Source organism: Lasioglossum baleicum, chromosome 16, assembly GCF_051020765.1.
Source record: "Lasioglossum baleicum chromosome 16, iyLasBale1, whole genome shotgun sequence".
Lineage (NCBI taxonomy): Eukaryota > Metazoa > Arthropoda > Insecta > Hymenoptera > Halictidae > Lasioglossum > Lasioglossum baleicum.
Genome location: NC_134944.1, coordinates 2,459,680 through 2,482,143, shown reverse-complemented (window position 1 = coordinate 2,482,143; position 22,464 = coordinate 2,459,680). Strand labels below are relative to the sequence as shown.

At 43.0% G+C, this 22,464-nt stretch overlaps 4 protein-coding genes across 6 annotated transcripts in view; 2 read left to right on the top strand and 2 right to left on the bottom strand.

Annotated features, from left to right (window-relative positions):
• Positions 1-916: 916 nt before the first annotated feature.
• LOC143216723 (uncharacterized) lies at positions 917-2,893 on the bottom strand. 2 transcript variants are annotated; one of them, XM_076440025.1, is made up of 5 exons: positions 2,737-2,893; positions 2,430-2,667; positions 2,148-2,358; positions 1,345-1,461; positions 917-1,261 (listed from the first exon to the last, which is right to left on the bottom strand). In XM_076440025.1, exons 2-5 carry the CDS (start codon positions 2,583-2,585, stop codon positions 1,062-1,064), a joined length of 684 nt encoding a protein of 227 aa, XP_076296140.1. In that variant the 5' UTR covers positions 2,586-2,667; positions 2,737-2,893; the 3' UTR covers positions 917-1,061. The 2 variants fall into 2 exon arrangements, with proteins under 2 accessions (XP_076296140.1, XP_076296141.1); XM_076440026.1 differs by having other exon boundaries at positions 1,345-1,425.
• Positions 2,894-3,019: 126 nt separating this feature from the next.
• Kpc2 (Kip1 ubiquitination-promoting complex subunit 2) lies at positions 3,020-5,250 on the top strand. The gene is made up of 7 exons (XM_076440023.1): positions 3,020-3,290; positions 3,366-3,559; positions 3,730-3,917; positions 4,075-4,280; positions 4,354-4,649; positions 4,729-4,857; positions 4,930-5,250. Exons 1-7 carry the CDS (start codon positions 3,253-3,255, stop codon positions 4,944-4,946), a joined length of 1,068 nt encoding a protein of 355 aa, XP_076296138.1. The 5' UTR covers positions 3,020-3,252; the 3' UTR covers positions 4,947-5,250.
• Positions 5,251-5,257: 7 nt separating this feature from the next.
• LOC143216720 (uncharacterized) overlaps positions 5,258-22,464 on the top strand; it is a 70,579-nt gene continuing 53,372 nt past the window's right edge. For both annotated transcript variants that reach the window (XR_013010603.1, XM_076440021.1), the window contains exon 1: positions 5,258-7,208. The gene's annotated coding sequence lies outside the window, so the exon portion shown is untranslated. The remainder of the gene's footprint in view (positions 7,209-22,464) is intronic.
• On the bottom strand, positions 17,008-18,237 carry LOC143216724 (mitochondrial pyruvate carrier 1-like). Its single transcript, XM_076440027.1, has 3 exons — positions 17,833-18,237; positions 17,638-17,738; positions 17,008-17,257 (listed from the first exon to the last, which is right to left on the bottom strand). The coding sequence occupies exons 1-3, from the start codon at positions 17,889-17,891 to the stop codon at positions 17,094-17,096; spliced, it is 324 nt and encodes a 107-aa protein (XP_076296142.1). The 5' UTR covers positions 17,892-18,237; the 3' UTR covers positions 17,008-17,093.

Here is a 22,464-nt window from a genome sequence, read left to right as displayed (position 1 = left end):
TCGCTAGGTCGTTCGCACGTCTTATCTTTCGATTGTTCTGCCGTCGTTCTAAAAGCGACCGTGTCCTTCTCGAATTCATCCACGTCAGTCGTCGATTCGTTTCCATCCACAACAATGTCGTGTTCGAATTTCATTTGTTACCAGTATGAATGCGTTGTAATCTGCCACTCCAAATCTGATTCATCCGAATCGCATGAGATTCGAGTGATGCAATCGATCGGCCATTCAAATCACTTCGTCGGGACACGATTATTTAAAATTGCTTTATAAGCATCATTTTTCTCTAAACGAGCTTTATTCATTTAGATCAGCACTCTTGCAAAGTCGGAATTACTACATTTTTAGTTAAAAATAAATATTTAGTTTATCAGTAATCACTTCTCCAGAAGTGCTTTTGATAAACTCTAGACTCTAGAAGATAATAATTTTGATTTTGAAGATAAAGTCAAGATGTTGGGAAAACAAATGTCGATAATAGATTATGGAGAGTGGAATGTCTTTCTTCTTGGAATAATTTCAATTTGTCGTGAATATATAAAAATCTGTCTGCATTTTTCATAACTTCGTTAACTCGCATAAACAGCTGCAATCTGCTTATATCATATGACCGGTTGCTCCCTGGAGAGTGTACATAATATTATGTGTTTGTACGCAAGTTGAAGTACCCATAAATAATGAGCAACAGGAACTTGAGTGACTTATCGCGTCTGAGCAGCGAATTAAAATTACGATGCTTACGAGGACAGTCTTTCAACTTGTGAGTTGCAATTGCAAATAGAAGAGAAAATAGGGAACGAATTGACGACATAGCGAGCGCTAAATACCCTGAGAGCATATTCAATACGGGTGAACAAATTTTCTACCTCTAAACAACATAAAAAAGTAAAATATGCTTTCCCAGCAGAACTTTAAAGCATTTTCGATATAAAAGATCAGCTTTTATTTCGTGATCAGAGTTTTTACAGTTTTCATTTAAAAATAAAATGTAATCACTTATATTACAGTAACAACTTATACACAATTATTTGTGTCTAACGTATATACGTAGAATTCTTATGTAACTATTTACTGTGCAATTTTTCGATGCATATACTGAGCTGTTGGAGACGGTGCAACAAATGACGCATATTAGCACCCGAATGACGACTTCCTGATTGTTCCCCACTAATGTCTTGTCTTGGACCTAATTCGAAGTGAAGTTTAGCTAGTCGTTCCTGCTGCTCTCTGATATCTGTCATTTGCTCCATGCTGCAGTCCTTCCCTAAATTTATACACAATAATCGTTTTGTTGATACAACATAATCCAATTAATTCATGGAATAGTTGTATCAAGATCGAACGTACCAAATGCGCATAAATTACCGCTATGAAAATCTTCCAGAAGTTGTAACAGTGCCTGCTCCATACGTCGCACGTCAGGAACCTCTGATAAAAAGCAATGATGTTTGCACGGCGCCACACCTTTATTTTATAATGCCAAAAGAAAAAGAATGAACTAAAAATTCGGTGAACAATAACATGTAAACGTAAAAGTCGAATATTTGTCAACATAAAATAACTTGAAGTACAAAATATAGTATGATGCAGATTTAGCGGTCTGTTTTTCGAAAGAGACCTGCCATACATCATAGATTTCTCAATTTGAGTAAATCTAACTATGTCACACAATAGAACAGATATTATTTCAACACAGATTTTTCTCTCATCGGTCGCTCAATGTATCTCAGATCCTCACTTTTGAAAAAAGACTATACTGCAAATATCCATGAAATAAAATAGTGAAAAGAATCGTGCAGCGTGTCCAAGGTATAAAGTGAATTGTTTCGAACAGTGACATGGGTGTTTCGATAAAATAAAAAATGTCTTACTTAAAATATAAAAATGAAGAAACATGATCCTAGAATGCTTTCTAGGTGAAAATGTAAATTTTATATTTACTTAGTTCATTATTTCCAGACTATTAAGCCACCTAAAATCATCAATTGCTCGCAAGATATTTAACATAGGTCATATTTAGCTATGCTGTGGATAAATCTTTCTTTAATAAGTTATTCAATTCGATTAACATTCTAACTTCCTGAACAATACATATAAAATTAGTCAAATTAATTCTGAATTCGTATAGAGCATAATAAATATTAACATACCTTTATGTTGGCGGTTCAATTTTGATGATTCTGGTCTATTGGACCTCTGTTTCTCTTTCTCGTTCACATAACTTAAACGAGATTGATTGCCATAATTCGAAAGATTCACCGCTCTACCAGAAACCATGGATCCTTGACTAGTCGCTTGGCCAGAGCTTCCTTTACTGACAATTGGCGATGTCTGTGTGTTACTCTCCCACAATACTTGTTGCTAAAACAATACAATACGTAGTTTAATACCTAATATTTACTATAACACAGCGATGAAATATAAATTCGTACCGATACATGGGAACTCTGGGTATCATTTTTATTTGGATTCTTCGACCTAGCTGGAGTCGAGGGTGGGGTAGCTTCACCGCCAGGACCTAACGGCTCTTCGCATTCCTCTTCTTGGACTAATTGTTGCAATTCACCGCATCCAGATTTTTCAGTCATTTTTTAACAACCGATGATTTCGCTTTTCGGTGTAAATAGTTTGTTTTATTAAAATGTACTTAACCTTGGTACAATACAGATTCTGAAATTTACAAATATAGTTATAACAACTACATCCACTAATGTATAGTAATTTTATGTTTATACTTACAACTTTATTGGTCTCATTTAATTACATGTTTTAAAGATGTTATTTAAAAAGAGGAACCGATGACAGGACTGATTTCAAGGTTATACCATCGACCAAATACTGTTAAAGACTGCCAGTCTTACAGGAGATCGTGTCGAGATCATTAACAACCGCACGCCGCTTACCGAGCGGTACCGCTAGGTGGCACAACAACCACGGGCATTTCTATCTGTTAGATTTCCTCTCTGTATCTATGAAACAAGCATTTTGAATCACTAAGGCACTGATATCAGTGGAATTAACCCTCTCGCGGCAATGATAGCAACCACCACCACCAAAAGCGAATCAGCTGTTCTCTGATGTTTGTTGTTTACTCACTTTCGTATGAAATTACACGTAGTACCGATGAAAAATTGTAAATTAATTTCTGTGGATTTTAAGATAAATATTGACAAAGGATTAATCAAATTATGTACCTACCCAAAGAATATGTTAAGGTTTGGAATAACAAATAAAGTTTCCTAAAAACTATCCCTTATGGCACCAACCAAAAATTTTTTAATTAACGTTATAAGGTATAATATATAAATTTCAGTTACAATAATATATTTGCTACATGCTACTCGTGAACAATCATTTTCCTATTTTAGCCCAGAAGGCCATGTTGCAAACGTTACAGTACAACCAAATCTTACCATAGAGAAAATTAAAACATTAGCAATGAAGCAATTATATGGCAATGATAAGACAAAAGAACCATCCCAATTCCGTTTAGTACATTTATCTAAGTTCAAACAACTTTCTAATGGGAATAATATAAGCGACGAAGAAATTAGACAAAATGGTAAAATATTAGTTCCTAAATATTGTACATTTTCATATGTACGCATAAATGTTTGGAAGCGTCAGAAGTATCTTCTTAAATCACTAAACTTTCTAGTAATTTTCTCTGAAAATACTAGTGATACCGATGAAGATATAAATAATAATGTAAAGTAATTTTCTGTATTCTAGATAGTTTGCTATTAGTTAAAATACGTCCGGTAACTGCAAAACTGCCTTTGACTGGAAGAACCATCAAAGGACCAAACGAAGAAGCAATATTCCTAGCCACACATGATTTACCCTTAGTCAATCCACCTCGTCATATTCCACCCCCTCCTGGTTTTATGGATGTAGACATGCAGAGTATTTGGCATCAGGTAGGAAAAACTTTAAGGGATGATTTTTTATGACAATCTATCGTTATAGGGACTGGCCCCTTAAATATTTTCCTATCTGTTATGAAATGCTCTGTGTAACTATATGGTTTGGTTCACAGAACGCAATTATTTTGAACATACTTTGTTGTAATTTCAGAATGAAATCAGAAACATTCTTATCTCGCTTGTCAGGACATCGGCGAAAATATTAACGTATAGCCCGGAAGCTGAAAAGACTTACAATATTCTGAAAGAAAAATTGAAATCAACCTGTAATCCAACTGTTGATCAAAATTATGTGAAAATTCTTACAGAAATGGGCTACACTCATAAGAAAAGCTTGAAAGCCCTACGTTTGACAAAGTACGAATATTTCTTTTCTAGACTCAGAAATTTTTCAGTCTAATACTTTATACTTTATATTCATTTATTATAGATCAAATATAATAGAAGCAATAAAGTGGTTAATAAGAACCCAAAATGATGTAGAAAATGATGACGATAACGATTGCTTCTTTAATATTGAGAATATACCAGACGATGGAAATTTAATCACCATCGTAGATCTTCTTTTGGAAAATTTGTATCGTTTCAAGTGTGAATTGCTCGGAGATAAAAGTCCCAGCTTAAAAGATATGAATGAAGGATTTAATCCTGATAGTCCAGTCTACCAGGCAATCATAGATAATCCACACATTCAACTTAGTCTTAAAAATCCGAAAATGTTATTAGGTATGAATATAACTATTATTTGAGAGAGAGAGAAATAACATAATGCATGAAAGTTCTACAATGGTCGCGATGTTTTCAGCATATTTATCTATAATAGAGAATGCATCATCAATATGGATGTTGGATATTGATGTATCACTTATTTTAAAGAAAATATTTATGATATATAGGCACGAAAAGCATGCTCTTCACATCAATCAATTTACAGGTAATTAATATTGAATCAATATTTCAAAAATGAAACTCACGTGACTATACATTTTGAATATTTTGCATATAGATGATAATCAGTCCTAACATTTAAAGAATAGAATGCTTTTATGATAGGCATAGCATTTGGAAAATTGTCGTATCTGCTTGATAGATCAGTTCATTATTTCGTAATGGAAATATAATTCATTAATAAAATTGAATTTACCTCTTTTTCAATTTGAAATCTTCATATGGGCGACATCTGAAAACCAGAAACGAAACTACTTCAACATTTCGTCTGTGCACCAATGATCACGTTGGTGATCTGTGACACCGACTTAAATCTGTACAAGAAACTTGAACATTTTATAGTAGATGGCGCTTCAAAATTTTTGAATTTGCGCTTATGATATATAGAAAAATTCGAGTTGAAAATGAAAACAAAAGTAATAAATATTGTTCGCTGCGAAGCAGAATATTGGAGGAGACAATAAAGAAGAGGTTGTGAATATTGGTGCAATTTGTTTCTTCCTTTTCTTTTGGATAATTATAGTTTAAAAATTATCCGTACATTTGATTGTATGTAAATTTTAATGTATGGTATTTATTTAGACTGTTAATTTATTTAAGATTGAGGTTATACGTTCCATGATATTTACGATTAATATTGAAATTATGTGTAGAAATATTAGATTTCATTCATTTTTCCAGTTCTTTTGATATTATTGGTTATGTTTTTCTTTTTTTTATTGGAGATCAGTATCACATAATAAATGATCTAAATTCATAAATATTGCATTTATTTTCAACAGGAGTTTCTTTCGAAATAATTTCTGTTTTTCATGTGAGCATATATATTTAGTTTCGCTTTCAAACGTATTTAGAGAAATGACGTATAGGTTATACGACTCGGAACCTCGAATCTGTTTTTATTATATATAAAAGGGTTTTTTTCGGTTTGTTCTTTTTATGCCTTGTGTAATATATAGCTGCATAGAATCCCCACATGGCAGAGAGATTTTTTCTAGCACATTAAGTTACCCTATGTCCCTTCTGTATTTTACCCCTTTCAGAGGGGTACCTATCACCCCTTTGATCCTAAAAAAGGGAAAGGGGTAGCTGCTAAAAAAGGGTGTTGCAGTTGAGAAAGTATTGACCCTGTAGATTCGATATTTTTTAGTTTCTGTTAAATTAACTGTATACCGAATAAATATCTGATTGAATAATATCACAGACAAATACATTATGAATGTATTTTGAAGAGGATTAAAAAAGTTTTCAATGATTCAATCAGAGAATTTGACTCTATAGTTACGCTTGCATTTTGGTCAATTCTTTCCCAAATAGCCTGTTAGATTTTATAGGGCACACCCCTTTTGACGTGGGGTTTAGAATATTCTAACGGAGCATGCTCCGTCTTTCCAGCATCTCCGTCTGTATTGTGAATGCTAGCATCCTTTTCCATCGGTGGCAGTGGAGAACGATACACCCTTCCCTTCCGTTCAGTTAGCGACGGTAGGGCACACCCCTTTTTGTGTAGGATTTAGAATATTCCAATGGAGCATGCTCCGTCTCAAAGCAGGCACAGTCTGTTTTATAAAGGCTACGGTCCCTGTTCAGCTCTTGTGACTGGAGAATGTGCCTACGGGGATGGGCTGTTGCTTCCCTACGATTGGCTGAACGTGGGGTATATCCTGGCGTATCTGCTTTTCGTAGAACTTGAAGTAGGGAAGATCAGTTCAACTGGAACTGCTGCTGGATCTGCATCATGGTGCTCCTGAAATGATAGTGTGGGTGCCAGAGTGGTGTGAACATTTTTTAAAATACATAAACAACTTGGAAATTAGGCTCAAATATATTTGCATTTAGAAGAAAATGTGAATATTGTTGATATTAAGTACTGTGCATTATATTTTTGATCTGGTTCTTCTCTTTAAAACAGAACTGATTTTGAATTCTATTCAAGAACACATGAGTTGGATTTAATGTAGTATAACTCGTTCAATCTTACGTAAAGCTTTCCTCTGTTCTTCTATCTTAATTTAGTAATTTTTTGTACATTTTTGTCTATTTATGTAAATACAGTATAGATTTTTCTAAAGATAATGGTGTCACCTGCTTTAGACAATATTTTTAGCGGTCTCTTTGAATATTATTATTTAGATAAATTCATCAATATTGTTCAACCGGTGATTGTGGTTTATTTAAAAATTAAAAATCAGTGCAGAGTAAAATTTTTAACTGAGATTTTTTAACAGGGTTAAATTTTTATAGAATTTTTAACTAACTAAACGAGTTAAATTAAATACATTGTGATATATCAAGAATTAACCAGTTTGATGGATACCAGTGAATGCAGTTGAACTGGTAAGTTACATACATCTTAAAAATTTTAAATCAACAGTGGATTTCGCTAAATACTCTAAGATATTTAGATATTTGAATAATTTTTAATTATACAGGCAGAGAGAGAGAGAGAGAGAGAGAGAGAGAGAGAGAGCGAGAGAGAGAGAGAGAGAGAGAGAGAGAGCTTGTGTGTTAGTAATTAATAAGATGTTCGACGATAAGCTTCAACGCTATTCTGTAGGAGGACGCCACCATTCGTTCAATGCAGTTTTCTGTTTCACCCACGCATGCAACTATCTTCTGTTAAAAACAAAACCAATTTTATTTAAAATGTTCTATTGTTTACCGTATTTTAATTTAGTTGAATATCAATGTTTTTTACATTATTATAAAGAGGGGACTTCATTCTCGACTGATTCCACACTAATTCGAATCGCAGGGACTATTTTTCTTGAAAATAACAATCTCAAGGAGTTATTTAAGGGTTAAAAAGTTTCTAGGGCTGAAAAGAAATAGCCGGTGCACTCTGGCAGCCTGGAACCAATTTCTCCCGAGGAACTGTCCGCTTAAACATCCCTCGCGCGAGGTTTACTCCCGAAATGGAGTTAAAGGATGGTTCAGAGTTGAAAGAGCCGTTGGTTTGCTTTGGATTCGCGTCTGTGGGGGATAAAGGAGGTGGGGTGGGGTGGGGTGGGAATCGAGAGGGCAACGATATATTCCACCCTCTGCGCTCTTGTAAATCCACGGGTATATCGTCCGGGGTGTCTCGATCGGTCTCTGCCCGGTCAGCAAAGCCGTGTTTGCATTTTCTCTCTTCAGAACGGCCGTGGAGGGACCAGGAGGTCCTGTTCGCGAGGGTTGCCGCGCGCAATTTCGAAAAGCCGATTTCAATTCCGTTTCCTTTTACACGGCAGAAGAAAGAAATCTCCGTGCACGGGGAAAGGGGACGGACAGAACGGCCACACGGGATTACGGGAATCGCGTGGACGGGGCTGGAAACACGTGCGAAAATCCCAAATCCTGACGTCTCCCTGCCCTTTGCATCGATCGTCCTTCTTCTCCTCGCCCTTCCTTCTTTTCCTCGCTTTTCGAATAGAGCTCGCGTGTTTCCGTACGTGATGCGTGCCCGAGCCTTTGACGATAGTAAATGGCCGGAGGAATCGGGCTCGAGCTCGGGACTAAAAGATTCGTGATCGTTATTGTTGCTTTTCCCTCGAAACTGCGCTAAGGGAGTCTGACGCAAACCTCTGAAGATTGGCAAATTTTTTTTGGAACTTATTCTGAACTTTTTTAATCATTTTTATAAGTCGCAAACACGCACAAAATCCACAGGGCAGTAATTATTATAGCGATCTATCAGCTTTTTTTTCTTCCCCGTTCATTTTTCCACTGGGAAGAATTCTCCCAAGAAATCCACGGTTCTGTTGAGTGACGTCACGGCGGTGTATAACGATGAGCTTCGTTTCCGTTTCCGGTCTCCATGATTTTCGCCCCGTCAACTCCATTCTTCCGCGCGCTGGCTTCGGGAGCGAGTCTCTCTTTTTCTCCTCGCTATGTGCCAGATCTTCCGTGTCTTTGTACCGGACCCCAAATCATTCTATTTCGAGTAATTTCTCGCGTGTACGTTCCCTCGGATTTTCATGACTCTCAGGGAAATGATCATTATATTTTATCCGACGTCTTTCCGGTTAGAACCTTTTTCCCAAGGGGGTACGATTCTTAATTCTATACAAAAAGGTCTTCGACTAGTAATATCATCGACTTAATCTTCTTTTAAAAATCGGTAAAAATTGTCTCGAGATGCAGAAACAGGATCGAATCGACGATCGTCTGTGCGATCAAGTAGCATTATCGCGAATCGGCATTTTCTCACGCCTTTTCCGGTAAGCGTGGCAGAAGGGAATCGAGGGAAAGAGGAAGGGGTTGGCAAGGTTGTCCCAGAAGGACGGGGACACCGGCGGAATATCAACGACGATGGCCACGGTCCAGGACAAAGGGCGTTATTCCTTCCGGTACCGCTCCCAGAAAGGGGAAGATACATCAACTCCTGTGTCATATAAAAATGTGTTTATGCGCTGCACACGAGGAATGAAAAACACCGGAGACCCTTTCGGGACGTAGTACCCGGAGACCCGGAGTATCCTGCTCGACGCTGAAACAAACTGCTCCGACGGAATATCGTTGGGCTTCTTTTTTCTCTCGCGAAAAGAGAGAGAGGATCGATCGATATACGGCAAATTCCCGATAAAAAATCCGTCTAACCGGTCCGCCGCTGTATTTCCTAGTTTTTCGGGCAGCGACGTCCCGCAATTTTTCGTTTCGTCCAACGACCAAAATGTTGCACCGCCTAATAAATAATTCTCGTTTTGGTACATCAACCTTATACATCGCTAGAATAAAGCAATTATTGGACCGCAACGTTTATTCGATATTGTTTTGATGAAAAAGCAAAGTTTCAAAAGGTGGTGCTAATGGCAAATACGAGGCGGGGGAAAAGGGGAAAGGGGAAAGGCTAATGATCGAGAGATCGTAGGCGAGCGGCCACGCACTTGGAAATCGTGGGCCAAAGTTCTATATCGAATGCCGAGTTTTACGGTCCGCGTCCGTGTCGGTGGATACTAAAAACTAATGTATTCATGAGATAATTATTTCTTGCATTCATTACCGGATGAGCAGGGGTGGCGTGGCTGTAAAGTTTTTATTGGCCGGAGCCGGGCTCGCAAAGCGCGAGGCACCCTTACAAAGTAGAGAAACGACTCTCCTTCATCTTTCTCTCGTTCCTCCTCTCTCTCTTCGTCCCGGTTCTCCTCCTCTTCTTACTCTTTCTCTCTGTTGGCTCGTTTACGACACATTTAAGGACAGTCCTCAGACCCGGATCAAGCGGCTGTATCGATAACCGTGCCCCCACCAGTCGCCGCGATATCTCGAATGCTAAAAGCATTCTTTAATAATATTTAACGACGGGACCGAGGAAATTTTAACCCATTTGCATCGAGCAGTTAAACGCGCCCGAAACTACGCTGCTGGTCGAAAATGTTCCATCGTTCACACGTGGCCGCTGCAGGAAGCGCAGTCTTTCGGAATTTTTATGCAATCTACGCTGGCAACCTTGTCCTTTTAAACTTGCACTTTAACTACTTCCCTTATGATTTTATTTCGCTGCTGCGGACATGCACGAATTCATTGACTGCGCGTTCCAAAGAATCGTGCAAAGGTATGGTCATTTACGAGGCTGCTAAACGGTACAAACTGAATGCAGAAAGAAGATTTATGCTTTGTACACTTTATCTACCGGAAGTCTATCAAGAGGAATTTTCAGAAAATTACTGGATTACGTTTCAGTAATTACTTCTCGTATGCCCAAGTTTGGTGTCCCCTACCACAGGATACACGATGATGTTCTCTCGCCCTTCGCGCAGCCATTATCCCCGACGCGAGCGATGAAAGTCATCGTGTCTCTTTTTCAGCCGTGCCAACTTTGCAGATTCGGCTCCGCGATGCTTCGCAGAGACAAGCAAACGTTGTAGCCCCGTACCGGGGGGTGGCTGTTGGATGGCAGGGTGATGCATGTGCCGTGTACCAACGGTGGTGAAGGGGGGTTGGGATAGAGAACGTGATCCTGTGACTGATCCGTGAAAGCGTGAAAGGGTTTCTGCTCCTTTTTCCACCCCCTTTATCCACTCTACGCGGACACGGGGGTGTCGCGAGGCGACGATCAATCACTCCACACCATCGTCCACACCGATTCACCCCTTTACCAATGGCTAACCTTAGCTCCCACATCCCTACACTATTCACATAAAGGGTTTCCACTGATATGGCCAAACGAACACCCCTGCAAACACGACCGTGATCCGTCTAGATCACGAGCTCGTTGCCTAACCGATCGCAAAAGATGCACTGCATCGCTGCAACGCGGAATTCATTGGCTCCCGGATGATCGATTGGTTGCACGAGCATTTTTTTTACCCTTCTACGGTCTTCGAAAGATCCTACGATTTTTCCGTAGCTTTCTTTCGCACTTAAAAATGTGGAATTGCCGATACACTCGATTGAATTTTAATCCAGGTGAATATTTTCATTCGAATGGCTACACGAAGTTAATCGGAAAGAACTGGTTCGTACAGCCAACATGAACGCATTAACAAACAATAATCGCGTTATTATTCCACGTTCAAGTAATATCTTTTGATGCAAGAACTTGTTCTCTTATACAGTACCGAAGAAAAATGAGAAAATCAAGGGAAAAGTAATACCCGGGTAAAACGAAGGTCTGCGCGAGATCTGGGTTAGATCGGGGCCTGAATTAGCAGTTTTCTCAAGCAATTACGCTCGCTTAATATTCACACGATTTATCATAAAGGTCCGTCCGGTACAAATCGCGATAAAACGGCCGGGGAGCCAGTTCCCATCAAGAAATTTAATCTTCCCACGAATCGGTCTTCCAAGTTCTCGCGCACGTCCTGAACATTTCCTCCGCGTCGCGGCGCGGGTGAAATCCCCCGTAAAACAGAGCTGCCAAAGAAAACCGGGGCATCTTCAACCGACCCGTGGTAATTACAAGAAAATTTCAGCTTTACCTAGCCCGCTCGCCAACGAAAAAGATTAATCGCGTTTCGCAGAAACCCGACGCGAGGAAAATGTCTCTTTCATTTACGCGGCGCATGCCTCGTCCGCAACGCACACACCGGAAGCGCGGAGTAAGATGACGACGTCTCATACATCAGACACCTAATTCGTCCTCCTAACAGACGAGTGTTAACTCTTACATCTTATCCATTTAGAAGTTACGCCCCCCGTTCGTCTAGGCATGTCGGTCGCGAACCATAATGCGTCCCGTCGTTACCGTTAGACTTCCATCAATCTACCCCTATGAACAGACTGAAGTTCCTGATGCTCGATTTACCCCTTTCAACAATTTCCCAGGGAACATTAGCTTCTGAGAATTTATGGGGACTGCAGGGACTTGCTGCCGAAGTATGCATCTTTTCGTGCATTGAATATATCAATGCAAAAATGCAGTTTTCACTCCTACCGTAATATTGAACTGTTCGACGATCAAGAACAGCTTTTAGCAGAATGACGGGCCCGAGGAATCTACTTCGGCGAGACGCGGAGGCGTATACAAGGCGAAATTGGATATTGCTGCTAAATATTTGAAAGAGCCCCGATCCGTAGAATTTCGTTGATATCTCGTGGGACCAGCCGCGTCTCCCAACTTCCCTGGATTTTCTTTCCCTTCGCTTTTGAGTGGTCAATTAGTAGGAGAGCTTCTTTCGCCGGTGCTTGAACTTTTTTCACTGTTGATCGCTTCCAATGCGTGACGTCTGTACAAGATTTGCATCCCAATTTTCTTGTGAATTTTTTATCTCGGAAGTAACTAACTAAAGATAAAAAGATGTACATTCTTCGTAGAAATGTTTAATTCGCCGATACTCTCAGCGGACATCGGAACGGGGGTGAATCGAGGGCGAATTCGGGGTGGAAAGACGGAGAGAGAAGTATACAGAGACTGACCGAAGGGAATTTTAAAATTGAAGGTCCACGGCGGGGTGGAAGGACATACGTATGGCTCCCTGGTTCGATCTTGGCTTCAGATCGGGAGAATGTGTTTTTTCCGCGCCCTCAAACACGTCACATAAATAAAAAATATCCTTCAAAGTTGCCAACCCAAGCGTCTGGACCCTGGCTGAAACCCCTTGGCCTGATCAATCCGGGGAATACGTGAAACCTTGAATACTGGGGTAGCTGGACGAGAAAAAAGGGGAGAGTGCAACCTATTGCCACCCCTGTAACCATCGGTCTAATTCCATTTTTATAGATCTCTGCGACATAAATTCCTCTCGCAAAAATTAAAAAAGTCCCAACCGTGTAAAATCGTCCGGAAAGCGATCCTGTAGTTTTAATCTCGAAATGAGAGTTCTCGCCGCTGGACCATTGGATCACCCGCGTGGTCGGGCCCTATCGATCACCAGATCGGGATTCTATTACTCTAAAAGTGCTCGGGCGCCGGTAAACAAGTTCGTCGTCGTGCACGCGTGCTGAGAGACGAAACGCACCCACACGCGAATAACAGACGATTTCGGTGACTGGAGGATGGTTTATGAGCCGTAACCTTCCTACAGAACCGGCCATCCCCGCGGAGGACCACCCCCGGGTAGGATAACGTGACTCCAACCCCCTCTAAACTCGATCCAATATATTAGGGTTAGCTTCCGCGGGAAGAAACCAGCGACGCCTGCATCCTGCATCGATGTATCCACGAGGACTTCCGGTTAAGAGATTCAGCATCATTTTGGGGACACTAGTTTGTTGTAATTCGGATACAATTTTTATTTCGCATAAAGATCCACATTAAGGGGAAAAACGGTGAGCTAGGTTGAAAGGTTGAGGTGCAGTGTATCGTGCAAAGGTGAATTATCATGAATGATCAGGTACTCGAAGTTGAGAACCATCGTGTGTATGTAATATGAAGATAAGATGTCCCCCATGTTCCCATGTGTCACGGCCCTCTATCGAGGATTATGTTGCCGTCTACGATGGCACACTCCCTGAACGAAAACATCGCGACGAACCACCCCAACCAGTCGGAATCCCCTAACCTTTTGTACACTCATGCTCTCTGCTGGTGAATCTCCATTTTTTTTCGACGCCACAAAATGTTTCCTTGTTTAAAACCGATGGGACCGTGACAAATCTCATCCCTTATCGCTTGAACACTTTATACCAAACATTCCCATAGCTCATTCAACACGTCTCCCTTTTTTCGCAAATGATCCGATTCATTGTGGTGCCGATGTCATTGATGAAATTTCAAGCAGATATTTTTGCAGTTTTACGGTGGAACGTTTTGGAAATTAAGGGCGCCGTGCTCGCGATTTTTACGTGTCCATAAAACGTCGATCACGAGAATTCGGGGAAACCGTGTACCGAGACGAGGAAAACGGCACCCTTATGATTTTTTAACGCCGGACGCTTTCACGGCCGTATGGCGCGCGGTTGTGCCCCGGTTTCATGTTATTTTTCAGGGGTGACTTGAGCACTTTTTTTATGAATCCACCAGGAATATTCCAACCCCTCTACGAGAGCATCAACAGACGTTACGTTTTATTTCGCTCCGACGCGGTGCTAGCCTCTTTTACACCGAAACCATCAACCGAACGTATTTAACAACACTGACAACTTGCGCCTGAAACTACTTGGACGTTGTTCGAACGTTGCAATGGAAACTAAAAATAAAATAAAAGTCCTGATTAGTGGATCCTTGTACCGACATAAAAGTTTATTAATTTGTAGTGGTTGGGTGCCGAGGTTAAATTGTCTTCTCCTATTAGCGCAGCAAATGTGAAACGAAATAGAATCGTACGCTTCAAACGTAAAGAGAAACAAGCTCGTAATAAAATTTCGCGATCTCGCCGAGAAGAAATCGTTGCGGGGGTGGTTTTTCGCGGCAGCAACATTTCCAAGTCCCCTTTAATAACGTCCTTATTTCTCTCTGTTCTCCGGGAAAATAGTCAGCATTCCGGTCCGGCGTGTTGGCCTAATGTATGTCCTGCATCGCGAGGGTGCGTTTGATTCATCTCGCCGGAGGGGGTTGCCCGTCGAGGCCGCATTCGTCACGCGTATCAAGAGTCTCTCCTCTTTCTTTTTTCCATTCTTCTTGGTGAACAGTCGCGAGTAGAAAATCCACCCTGAACGACTTTACACGGGCGTCATAAGCCGGTGCACTTAATTTAAAGATCATCGACCGTCGAAAAGTCGAGGAGGGCCGGTCGCACCCTCTCGCGTTCCTTCTTTTTTTTCTTCGTTTCACCCCCATAGTTCTCGCGAGAGTTCATGGATTTCTGCGGGGACGAGCTTTACAGTCTGTGCATTCCGCTTTACAGTTCATTTCACATTTTCTGACCCCACCCACGTCCTCCCTCGCCCCTTTCCGCCCCCCGTTCCACCACGTTCCCAGAGAACTCTTTTAATTTTTATTCTCTGGCTGACCGCGATCTTTGCTTTCGTTCCAATGGATCTCGCAGTTAACGCTTTCCACTTAATTGCTTATTTATTGATTAGGGAGGTTCCTGCTCGGCCTACAGGGCGCTCCAGTTAAAGTGGGTCTTCCACTTAAAGTGAAATTGTCTTATGTTTGTGATTTTAAATAAGGTGGGAGTGGTTTTATGTAAAAAGACTCCGAGTTTCCAAAAGATAGGCCGACGAAAGAACTGAAATGGAACGGAAAAAATTCTGATAAATCCGGCGATTTTTGACGAATGCGAGGCCGTCAGAGATCGGCCGGAGATCGCGTCCGATAGATCGGCGTCTGGATTCGACTGTCGTTGACGCCGGTGGATCGTTTCTCCTCGCGAGAGTAGGCAGGCAGGCAACGCGGGCATGTGGCAAATTGCCGCGGCCGCTGGCTGCCCCGAAAGGCAGCTTCTTCTCTTCTCCTTGTCTCTTCCTTCTCCGGTATCCTCCTCTTCGGATCAAGGCGCCTCCGGTCGAAGGTGGAGCAAGAGAACCCAGAGGAGGAAGAGAAGAGGCCAGTTCTCATCCTCGAGTCATTCGGACCGGCTGAAGAGGAGAGAGGATCCTCGCGCGAGACGAGGAACGGAACGAAACGAAACGAGAGAGCAGAGAGGAAAGACAAGGCAAGGCGGCGGGCAATCTGTGATTCAAAGAGAACGATCCGTCTTGCAACATGCCAAGATTCAATCGTCGGCATTTGTTTGCCAGATCAGGCCCAGGGGACTCATCTCCCTCCGACCTTCTGTCGGCGTCGACTAAAAGTCGCTCGATTCGCGAAAATTTTTCGGAATCCCTTCTCTAGCATGCTAATCGATCGGGACGCTAGGATAATCTCTACCGAAATTGGCTTCTGGTAGAGTTTTAATCGACCGTCGAAATGTCTTTCGTTTTCTGAAATAATTTTATTCAGTTGGTTCATATTTCGACTTGTAAAGTCGAATTGTACAATTTCAAAGTCGCTGTTCTAAATTGTCCATTATTTTCTACTAATTAGAGAAGCATCCGAGGATCCCCCAGGAATGTACTAATTTTTCAAGAAATCTCTCAAATTCGAACGGTGGAAAATCGTTGATTTCGCGTTTCGGAGCAGCTGATCTGGGATAGTCCTCGACCCAGGTGACGTCACCGGATGCAAAACTTTCCGATAAAGGGAAGGAACGCATGATCGAAGCCAAGCAGGGCTAATCAGCCCATATATATTTATTCAGGGAGGCGAGGGCGGACCTCCTCTCCGGTTCCCTTTGGTCCTTTTCGACGAATGCAAAGAGCAAAACCGGGACAGAGACACATAGGGACGGCGACGGCTTACGCACGTACGTGGAACCCGGAATACACCATGGGACGGGCTCGTGGCTCTGATCCGTGCCAGATCCCATAAAATCACCCCAAGCACGATCGAGTGCCCTTCCTTTCTCTCTTGAGGCGGCGCTATCGCTCGGGAAACAGAACAGAGAGAACGAGAGAGTAGGAGAGAAAGAGACCGTAGAAAATTATTGCTCTCCTTATATATTCGAGAGTCCGTCGAATTGGGGCCGCGGCGAATAAGCCAGTGCCCTTTTGCTCCTTCTTCTAGGGGGTTGGGGACATACCAGGATAGAAGAGGGAAACATAGGGAAAAAGGACGTTCGATTGACGTGGATCGTTTTACATTTTCATGAACGCGAAGGAAACTGCAGGCGAATTTTTCTGCTGATTTATTAGGTTGAAAGTAGAATATGTAGAGTTGTTGAAAGTGTTAGAGATTCATTTTTGGTGGATTCGTTTGATGAAAACGACGGTGGTAAGGAATAAGTTGAATCGATTGGATCGTGGGCTTTATTAAAGAATAAAAGTTCTCCATTAAAAGACATCATCAAACAAAAATGCTTATTGAAATTATGAACAACACAGTCACTGCTCAGGTTCCTCTTGCGAGAGGTAATGGTAGTTCAAGAATCTGTAGCCTTGCGTAAGTTGTGCACAGCTATTGACAAAATGGCATGCCATCAGAAACAAATTCCTAGGCTGAACTTTCCACGCGAACCTCATGAACACCATGGAGTACAAAGCTAGTGCTGAAAATCGATCAGAATTCATACATTGATAAAATGAATTAATTAATCATCTTACTCCACACACACTCACACAGTGCGTCTAACTCCCCAGTCTAATTCCTTTCGATTATTCTCGCTCATCGCGCATTGAAATGGCGGCGAACGAATTCGGACAATTTTACCGGACCAGTTTCCATCGTCCCGCTCGTTAAGAGCGTAAGCGGTTATTCGCCGCAATTATTTCACGTGCCCTTTCCTACCTTCTTTCTCGTGGCCCCCCGTCCCTGTAACCCCTTTTCGTTCGCTTCACCATAGAAGCCCGTTGTCCCCGACCGATTATTATATGAACGGCTTTACAGAATTCCCCGAAAGGTCCAGGACACGGTGCTTCGGGAACTTACCCACCGTCATCTTGCCGCTAATGATTCTTGGATGCTTCTGCGTGTCGGATATGGCCGCCACGGGTATCATCCAGTTGAACGCCGGGCCCCAGAAGTGCGTGCTTGAAAAGTAGTTTTTCATAAATCGTGTCATTCCGCAGGCGAACGCTCCCACCATTGTCTTTTCGATCAAATCAAAATAGAGTCGCTTGTTACCTCATAAAATAGTTTAGTGTTTCTTTGTTGAACAGCGATTTCGACGGTTTCTTCGACATTGTAACTGATTGGAAATTCAATAAAAACCTTTCGGACTCATCTGTGCATGATGGTAACCTCTTACACTGTCACTTTGGCAGTTCAGATTTTGTGACACACTTCATGATGTAAGGTTACATGTTGAAAGGAGAAAAATTTGCAACAATTTCGAGAACGAACATATCCATCACATACCCACCAGATCCATCAATGGTGGGCCATTGACCAATCGATTTGCATAACCGTTTACACGCATAATTTACCACCCCCTCGCTTTTTTATAAACCTCTCGAGCAGAGGGGGTGGGGATTGTAGATCCCCTGCCACCATCGTAATAAATGCACAGGTTATTATTTCGCGCGTATAATATTGATGGCGCTATGAATGTTGCATGGAGGGGTGCGAGGAGCTTGTCGGGGGTGGAAACCAGCCCGCTTACGGGGGTTGTTTCACCGCGCATGCTCTCAGTAAGGGATGGTATTATTGATCTGGTATGGGGGAGGGGGGTGAACCATGGAGCTCTCTCGAGCCTCAGCAGCGTGTCGCGACCACTCTGGCACCCTTGTCCACTAGAATATCGAAAGAAATTCTCTGCCTAAACCACCGTGATGGAAATCGTCTTGGTTGACCTCCTCGAACATTTGCTATAGCTCGCTTTCATGTCACGATAAACTTTTATAATAGACGTTTATAATAATTCTATGTGGTCGTAGGCTAAGTGTTTCGGTAATCAGCCATTTAATCCATTGAGGAAAACATTCGGAAAATTTAAAAATATAGTGGTAATATTGTCAATCTATTAAACATATAGAAACAGAAAATAATTTTCCATGTTACTAAAACTGTGTCTATTCGTAATCTAAAATGTTCTAATGATTTTGACCACCGTACGTGTTTTTGAAAAATGTCTCGAAAGCACAAAGCTCCGGTCCAACAATAAATATACAAGTTTAGATAACACCGAGTGCACTTTGGGAGCAAAAACACAATTTCGAGAAGCGATAGAGCTCGGGCTCAATAAATCCCCCCGTCTATGGAAAGTTATGACGCTTCACGAAAAGAGGAAAGTTTGATGGAGGTTTCTCGAGAAGGAGGATGAGATTCTGGTGGAGAGGAGGGCTTGCCAGGAGCCCTGTAAGCACCAGAAATGGCCGCACCTGCGCTCCCTGATCCCTGAATATGCATTCCCGCATGTGCCACTCGCACGGACATTTCCCCCTGGACCCTGGCGCAAATCCTTATCCCTGGGAGCTTGTCGGTCCCCCATGGCCACCATTCCGGCCACTCAACGGTATTGCCGCTATTTTCCTTTTTCGCGTATTACTGCCGGTGTTTCGCGATTCCATCGCAACGTCGTTTACATGCGACCGGGTTCGCCGATATTTCGTTTATCGACGAATCTCATTCGTGTCTAGGAATTCCTACTAAAAGGATCGAAAAATGCAGAGATCGCGAATACTTGATTACGGAACGTGTCCGAGGATTCAAGGGATCGATTTCACTCGGCATACGATCGCACGTAGCTACGCGAGTTTCATTTGTATTCGGCCGAAGGAAATGGCGCGGACTTTGATGTTTCTTCTTGCTGACGCGTCTCGAACCTTTTCTATTCTCCTCCCTTTTCCTTCCTCCTCGCGAGAGAGGCTGATCTGAATGCATCCTACGTATTTGCCAACCTCCCCCAGGCTCCTCTCCCCTCGCTCAAAGAACGGCCGCCGACAGCCACAGTCACCCCTTGACAAGCGTTTCCTCCCTTTGCGGGTAAAAAGTCGACCGTCAGAATAGACTCGACGACAGCCGGCTAACTTTCAAAAACACGTGGAAACGCACCTTCTCCGAAGCCTACAGCTCATTTGTCTTGTGTCAACAGGTTTCAACCCTTTACTCGACCTGATCCAGACACTCCAAGGAACTCTCCCACCAGCTTGATTTGCAAAACTCTCGAGTCAATCGACTGATCGGAACAATTACCGGGTCACATTGTCCCGCGGATCCTTCGGGTTTTTGCGTGCCGCGAATCGACGACGCGACGCACCGTTTCCCGAGCAATCAGGATTGATTTAGATCGCACTTTGTAATTACGAATCGAGTCCCCAGCCTGGACAGCCATCCACGGTACCTTCCAGCAACTCTTTTTCGTCCGTCCCGACCGGCCGTGAGTTTCGTCCGCCCCCGCGGTCACCCTCGCCGGGCTTTTGTGCCCCGACAATGCTTTTAATTACCCGTTCCGCGGTCTCGGACGTGGACACACCGGATCGTCCCCGCTGATTGGTGTCCAACCCGATCAGACTTTATTACGAGCGGTAATTGTCCCGATAAAATATTCCGCGTCGAGTCCAGCGTAATCGATCCTAATTGGCTCTCGATCCGAGCGGCCGGGACGTTGATTATGCTTGCGATGATTCACATCAGCTGCATGCAAAAGATTCTGCTGTAAAAAATGTAACGATTATGGACATAATTCTGGATAGAGAACGGGTGCGATACGTCACAAGGATCCAGTGTAACGGAACGCTTTGTAACGTAACGGGAGCCGCTCGATTCGGTGGTTCCTCTCAGGTAGGTGTTATTACAACCACTCCCGGCGTTCGCGTTCTCGCGCTCGTACATCAACGTCACTTAAAGTCAAGGAAATTCCTTTTAACAATTTTTCTCCTCGGTTCCCGCACTTTCTTTCTCCTTTCTCCCCTGCATTACCGTTCTGTCCGACGAATTTTCATTTTTCAACAGTTTTCGGAACGGTCGGACTTCCGAACGCCCTTTAATTAAGAGGTCTTAATACTAGCTCAACGAAGTACCAGAACAGACTATTTCAGATCAGGTTATAAGAGTGTAAGAACCATCGCGCTGCAGCCATTAGTTTCCGGGCGATCGAATCGGTCGATGCAAATCAGTCCGCGTCTCCGGATCGTGGGTGCATCGTCCGGCCGTTTCTCTTGTTATTTATGCACTCGGATCGGGAGTAATTGTTTCCCCGGGGAAGGGAAGATAGTCTCGCCTTGATGCGCCGCCGTGCCGGCCCAGGAACAGGCTACCACATTGAAGTCACGGATCCGCGCGTGTCACTGCGGAAGCGTTCGCCTCTCTCCTCTCTCTTATCCTCTCTTTCTCTCTCTCCCTCGTATCTCTCCGACCGTCGTCAACTTCTTTGGCCGTTCTGTCTTTCCCGCGCGGAATCCGCGCACCGGATTCCAGCGGCGCAGTTTTAATTGCCCGTTTCGGTTAAATTCAATCGACGCTCGGCCCTTACGGGAATCAATCGCGTCCCCAGGAATCCGTCCCGGATGCCTGTATAATTGCTGCAATATGACGACCACGGACACGGCTAATAACTTCTGGGACGCTGCCCGTGATTCCTCTCCGCGCTCTTAATTAAAATTACGCTCGCGGTACGCCGCGTGCGTGCTCGACGATCTCCTCGCCGAGTACGATATCGGCGCTCCCGACGTTCTAGTCCGTACTCTCTAGGCTCGACGAACCTGGAACTATCTTCTCCTTCGAAATACACGCGGTTGTTTCGTTGTTGCTGCGATGATTACTAGACAGCAGATCTTCGTGTGAAATAAAAAGATTTTATCCGACTTATAACAAACCCGAGTGAAATAGAAATTTATTTTCTTTGTCAATTTGGTTAACACGTTCGCTGCTAACAACGAGTTATCTCGTAGGTCGAAGTTTGCGTTTAGGCGCCAGCTACGAGTTAATTCGTAGAACGTTTTTGCAAATTGTTCGAAACTCGGAGTATTTTCATGTTCTTTGAAGGTATCTGGCTTTGGGGATTAGAAAAAAACACAACAATTGTTGGCGTGGTGGAACCGTTTTTGAAAATGTCGCTCGGCAGCGAACGTGTTAACAGGTTGCCGAGGTCGCCGTTTCTCGCGAAATTTTGCCAACGGAGCTTTCGAAACGGCGCAGAATTGGACGCCGGAATAAGAACTCGTGTAGAATGAATGCAAGCTCGCGAGGCGAGATTAAAGTCGATTCCGAAAAGCGGTCCGCGGAAACGGTGATCGATCGATGACGGTAACGAATCGCTCGGTGGCGCACGAGAAACGATCCTATCGACGGAGTTTCCATTTCCGTTCGGTCTATCGTTTTCTTAGACGGGTTCCGCGTGTCCCCCCGTCGCGATCTCCTCTCGCATTTTCTACCCCCGCACGATGCCGAATACGCCCCTGGATCGCGGGCGACGTCCGACCGATGCTAAATAGTCGAAACATAATTCCGTGAGTGCAGGGGAATCGCTTTATCGTGCGGAATAATGGCCCGTATTCACGGCCCGTTCTCATAACTCTCTGCTACTATTGCACTTTTCGAAGATTGCACGTGGCCACGCTCGTGCGGCAAGCCGTGCACACGCTTTGCATCCCCCGAGCCGTTTCGGCAAAGGAATACTGCATATTTAATAATATTTCTGCATCACAGAAGTGTTCGGTACTAATAAATGACTTGTTCAGAACTGTCGTCTATGGTGTTGAATTTTTACGTCGTCCGATAATCTCGTTGGCTAGCGTTTCCATTATTTGGCGCGGAGACCGTATCAGTGAAATTGAAAATAAGGGATTGTTCTTTTAAATAAGACATCTATCATTT